The sequence below is a fragment of the Ipomoea triloba genome, chromosome 7 (assembly GCF_003576645.1).
Source record: "Ipomoea triloba cultivar NCNSP0323 chromosome 7, ASM357664v1".
NCBI classification, from domain to species: Eukaryota; Viridiplantae; Streptophyta; class Magnoliopsida; order Solanales; family Convolvulaceae; genus Ipomoea; species Ipomoea triloba.
This window is the reverse complement of record NC_044922.1, coordinates 9,225,853-9,231,970: the sequence shown is the minus strand read 5'-3', so window position 1 is coordinate 9,231,970 and position 6,118 is coordinate 9,225,853. Positions and strand designations below refer to the sequence as shown.

Below are 6,118 nucleotides of genomic sequence, written 5' to 3'. Positions count from 1 at the left end.
ATTACGCTTTCGTTATTGGATATTGGCTTTGTTTGACTGAGTCTTGGTTATTGATTCGTTCAGCTTATTGTTGTTGAGTATCGGTTTGAACTATTGAACAGTTCGTTGGTGTTTATATTCTATATGGGTGTGTAAACCTATTTATAAGCTTATGTATATCTATATCTCCTTGCGGGTGTGAATGGTGGTTGCTTAGCATTCTTTTGCTAATGGTTCTCCGTGTGTTTTCCAGGTATGGAGTAGTTATGCGAGAGCGCGCTAGAGCTTTTTCCTATGAGGATGTTTAGCCTTAGTTGGTTTTGTTTAGACTTTGAGTTGTTGGCCTGTGAGCCTTGAGATATTATGATGCTCTTGTTAGTGATTTGAGTACTTATGACCTTGGATTGTGGATTTATTTCTATTTGATATCTATGACAGCTTAGTTCGTTTTATGATTAGCATGTGCATCTAGGCTGTGTTTATACCTAGATGTGGCATGACGCCCTTAAGTTTTAAATTCGCTTCCGCTTTGTTGGGTTGTTGGTTAAGATAGGCAGCTGTTGTGCTAAGTTTTATCTATCTCAGCCTGTGTGAGGTTGGGTTGTCACAGTTGGTATCAGAGCCTGTGTTGAGGTCTGAATAGAGATCCTAGGGTTGTAATCTGAGACTCTTGGACTTGATCAATAGAAGTTAAGATGTTTAAGAGTTCTAAGATGTGTGAATTTCTAGGCCGCACGGTGAGGACTCGTTTACTTGCTTTTGTTTATGCTTTGCAGGTTGTTTGTTGTTTGCTTGCTGTGAGCTCGTTCTCACTTGCTTTCTTGCGTGTTTGGTTTAGACCGACCGCAGTGTTCTCTTCGCCCTCTGTTAGTATCTCCCTCTGCTAGCGACCATGCCGCCACGACGACGCGAGGATTACCCGGAGGTACCCTTCGCGGAGCAGCTGATGCAGAACCTCCAGCAGCTGACCCAGATCACACAGCTTCTCGGGAACGCGATGGTTCAGAACAACCAGCGCGGGCAGCCAGACTTGGTTCGGAGGGTGGCGGGGCAGCACCCACCCTTCTTCGCTGGAGAGGAGGACCCCGTGATCTTGGAGGAGTGGATCCGGGCGCTTGACAAGATCCTCGAGGTGGTGGAGTGCCCACCAGGTCGCCAGGTCGAGATGGCGAGCTTCTACCTGAAGGAGGAAGCTGACTTGTGGTGGGTCCATGGCGGCCCGGCGATGCGGCAGGAGCCCGACTTTGGTTGGGAGACGTTCAAGGACCGGTTGAGAGCCCGCTTCTATCCAGCACACGTCAAAGCGGCGATGCAGGAGGAGTTCTTGCACCTCAAGCAGGGGTCGAGGACGGTGCAGGAGTACCACCGGCATTTCTTGGAGCTGGCTCGTTTCGCGCCGACGTTAGCCCCGACCGAGGAGACCCGGATCGAGCGGTTCGTGGCTGGGTTGAACTTGGATACGCGCATGGCCTTAGTCGTATTCAAGTTTCAGACGCTGAGCGAGGCCTACAGCAGCGCCGCTGATCATTACCGCGTGCTGTCTATCCGTCAGGGGATCTAGGACCGCTCCAAGCGGCCAGCTGAGGGTGGAGCTTCAGACTCCAAGAGGTTTAGGCCCGGGGGTTCCGGGATGAGAGCTGGCTTTCAGCGAGGAGGTGCTAGCCACAGCAGTGGATCTCGCCCTAGCGTTGGGCAGGGCTCAGGGGGCAATGGAGCGCGCACTCGACGCTACGACTGCAGACGCTGTGGGAGGGATCACCCCGGTCGCGACTGCGAGGGGAGGTTGGTGGAGTGCTACAGCTGCGGGCTGCGAGGACATCGGGCCTATGAGTGCACGGCAAAGAAGGGAGGACCATCTCAGCCTCGACCGAGCACAGCACAGGGAGCCCAAGCAGCGACCCGACCCTCTCGAGAGGCCGAGGGTAGTGGAGGCAGCCGGCCGAGCGGAGGCCGAGGGCAGCAGGCGGGGCCGCAGCAAAGAAAGATCTTCGTGATGGGCCGTACCCAAGCTGAAGCCAATGGGCTTGAAGAAGGTAACTTTCCAAGCTTAATCTTTAAATAAGTGGTTTAAGTGTTTTCCGAGTCTTTCGTTAGGTGTTTGTAGTTCGTTGAACCATTAAGTGAACCGTAGGCGACCCCTCGTTAGTTAGAGTGTTTTAGGACGCGTTTCGTTAAGAAGTTTGAAGACTCGATCGTGTTACAAGTGTTGGGAAGTTCGTGAAGTCAAAGCAAAGGAACAAAACGCAAGGAAGGGAAAAGGACCTAAGGACCTAACCAATGTGCACAAGGGGACTCGAACCCACGCCTAACGTTTAAACACAAGGAACTACGCCATCCAGCTGCTTTGGTTCGTAGTGTTCCAGTCTCGAAATCTTTGTTTTAATCCTAAGGGCCAAGTAGCAGTAATAGGGCGGTAGGGAAGAACGGAACAGAGTCCTCCGGGGAAGAGTTCCGCGTGAACGTGCGGAGGTGAGCAACGGAAGACGGCGTTCCGTCGAAGCGTTCCGCGAGAAGAGTGGAGGGCAACGTAACGGAGTCTGGTCTTCCGTTGGTGCAATCCGCAAGACCAAAGGGCACATGCGTCTTTTCCTGTTTTGAGCGTGTTATAACCCTAACTCCCCCGCCCTTCCTCTCCGCTTCGTCTTCTTTTTTTTCCTTCCCGCAAGCAGAGAGCAGACGGCAGAGCAACAGAACACTCAGGTCCGCAGATCTCTTCCGCCACGGTCCGCAAGCTTCTCCGTCGTCTACGCCAGTTCCGCAAATCGCCCGCAAGTGGTCCGCAACAGCGACACCCTCGTCTTCATTCGCAACAGCCCAAGTTCGATCCTCAACAACCACAACAATGTCAAGAAGAAATCAAACCGAGGTAGGGGAAGGCTCAAGCAACATTCGCTACAACATAATCGACGGTAAAGCTCTTGACCCGCTACACTTTTCGCCCGAGATTGTGAACATGTTGAATTTTCAAGGTTTATTGAATATGTTTTTGAGGATTGAGAATGTTGTGTACCCCAACTTGGTTCATCAATTTTATCAAAATATGAAGGTTAAGACTACCAATCAAGTGCCCGTGCTCACTTCGATAGTGAAGGGCGTAAGGATTTCTTTTGACCCACCTAAGTTGGCTAGGATGCTTAACTTACCGTTGGGAGGAGTTAATGAGTACGAGCGTACTAATTGGGTGGAGACACAGGAAGTGGGGTTCCGTGATTATCTGAGGTACATGACAGGGCAGAATGAGAATCTTGCTTTAGACACTCGCCCCGACAAGCACAACCTGACGGGTGAGCAGAGGATTCTGACTTTGTTGGTTGGGGAAAGTTTGTTGCCTAATCGGAACAACAGCCGGCAGGTTACAGCTATCGAGTGTGCCTTTGCATACTTTCTGAAGCACCGGGTGAAGTTCGACTTGCCTACCCTGATGATCTTGCACATGGACTTCTGCAAGACAGTTAAGCGACGCAACCGGCCTTATGGAATGATTCTGAGTTGGTTATTTCAACAGAGGAGGGTCAATGTCACTGGGAGTTGGTCAGGCAGCCGGTTCACAGCGCGTTCAATGCGCCGAGCTTGCAGTTTTCTGGGTTGTTCCAGGTCGAGGGGAACGAGTACATCACCACTCATGAGCTGAGTAGGATGCCAGCCGCCGAGAGCAGGGAGCTGATCGAGCGCTATCACATTCCGCATAAGAGGTTGCGAGGTTTAGTTGAGCCCCAGCAGGCTAAGCAAGCAGGTGGTGATGAGGAAGAAGATGAGTCTGAAGAAGAGGCCGAAGAAGCAGAACCGATGGGTGAGGCTGACCGAGAGCACAGAAGGAAGGAGCAGCACGATCCTTTGGCTCCTACGCCACCAGTTGGCCCTGTACTCCGACAGCTGCAGGAGATGCAACGCATGGTTGAGGCGAGGTTTGACTCGTTGGATCTGAGGGTAGACCGCGGCTTTCAGCGCTTGGGCTTCATCGAGAATAAGCTTGGGATTGAAGTGCCACCGGAGTATCTACCGTCTTACCAGCAGCAGTATCCTTACCCTTACCCGTACCTTTATCCGTATCCACCCCACGGTCCAGGCAGTTCGTCTCAGGGAGGCCATCCAGGTTAGTTGTTAGTTTTCTCGTTAGTGTTAGCTCCGTAGTAGAACCCTGTAGTGTAGATGAGTAGTTTAGTTTATGTTTTTGCATATTAGTTGGGTTGGGTAAGTTATGAGCTTAGTATGTGTTTAGTTAGTTGCATGTTAATATGTTTTTAAGTTTAGGAATGGTTGAGCAATCGTTCTTTTCGAATCTTCTGTCGAATCTTCGTTTCCTTGAATCGTTTCGTTTTCAAGTTCCCGTTAGCTTTGAGCTTCGGGGACGAAGCTCCTTTTAAGGGGGGTAGAGTGTAACACCCCGTAAATTCATTTCAAGCCTTTCGATCGTTAATTAATTCCTTGGGCAATCTAATTAATTCCTTTGGCAATTTAATTAAAGTCCAATTGGGCTAATTCTTTCAATTTGATATTATACATACACTTGTATATATATATATGTGATGCCTAATTTAATTATTCTAATCAAGAGCCCAATTAATTGAATTTATTCTTGTAAGGGATTTTATTCAATTTGGACCCTTACAATAATTGTAATTAAATATTCTTACAAGCCCCCATTCTTGATCATACATTATATATATATATTGTTCCTAAGACATTCTTATGGGCTAATTCTTGTATTTAATTTGTATGGGGTGAATTTATTAAGCCCAACTTACTAGTCTTGATTATNTTTGGTTGGGAGGTTTGAGTTGGGGTTCCTTCTTGATGGGTTGTTGTGAATCCTTTGTGTTATTCGGTTGATATCTTGTTCTTCTCGTTGAGTTTGGTTGGTTCCTTTTGGTTCGTTGTTCAGTTAGTATCTCGGTTGTTGGTTCGTTATTGCATTACGCTTTCGTTATTGGATATTGGCTTTGTTTGACTGAGTCTTGGTTATTGATTCGTTCAGCTTATTGTTGTTGAGTATCGGTTTGAACTATTGAACAGTTCGTTGGTGTTTATATTCTATATGGGTGTGTAAACCTATTTATAAGCTTATGTATATCTATATCTCCTTGCGGGTGTGAATGGTGGTTGCTTAGCATTCTTTTGCTAATGGTTCTCCGTGTGTTTTCCAGGTATGGAGTAGTTATGCGAGAGCGCGCTAGAGCTTTTTCCTATGAGGATGTTTAGCCTTAGTTGGTTTTGTTTAGACTTTGAGTTGTTGGCCTGTGAGCCTTGAGATATTATGATGCTCTTGTTAGTGATTTGAGTACTTATGACCTTGGATTGTGGATTTATTTCTATTTGATATCTATGACAGCTTAGTTCGTTTTATGATTAGCCTGTGCATCTAGGCTGTGTTTATACCTAGATGTGGCATGACGCCCTTAAGTTTTAAATTCGCTTCCGCTTTGTTGGGTTGTTGGTTGAGATAGGCAGCTGTTGTGCTAAGTTTTATCTATCTCAGCCTGTGTGAGGTTGGGGTGTCACAGTAGTCCTCATTATCAACAACATATAATATTATCATATATCAATGCAATTTGTTATCAATGTAAGTTATATTATATTGTTTTTATTTTTCTAATTGCAGGGGAATGTTTTACATGCTCATATCCCCCGTGAGCATGTTCTTAAATTTCAGAAGCAGTTCGTTAAAGGCAAAGTTTATTGTCTAAAAAATTTTCTGGTCATTACAAATTTTTATACTTATAAGACCAACAAGAACAAATATATGATCAAGCTTAACTACTCTACGATTGTCAAGGAGTACAAAAATCTCAATTTTCCTAGGCACATGTTTCGTTTGCGAACTTTTCAGTCTTTGAAATCATTGGAGAAGATTGATGACAAGGAACTTATTGGTAAATAATAATTTTTTCTAATATTCATTTTTTGTTTTGATAATTGTTTTCAATTTATATGTGCTTTAATTAGTTATATTTCTTGTTTTGTTAGATGTTATTGGAAGGGTAGTGGAAATTTATTCTAGGTTGTTGGTGGAAGGCCTTCTCGACTAATTGACTTTCTTATAGAAGATGCAAGGTATTTTGTAGATTTCATATTCTTATTTTAATCCTAAACTGTATTTTTTATATTTAAATTTTGTACTGTTTTTTTTTTTTTTTTTTTT

The 6,118-nt window shown here is 45.8% G+C and overlaps 1 protein-coding gene across 1 annotated transcript; it reads left to right on the top strand.

Moving 5' to 3' along the window:
* Positions 1–871: 871 nt before the first annotated feature.
* Positions 872–1,540, top strand: LOC116024081. The gene has a single exon (XM_031264985.1). The coding sequence runs from the start codon at positions 872–874 to the stop codon at positions 1,538–1,540; it is 669 nt and encodes a 222-aa protein (XP_031120845.1).
* Positions 1,541–6,118: the final 4,578 nt, after the last annotated feature.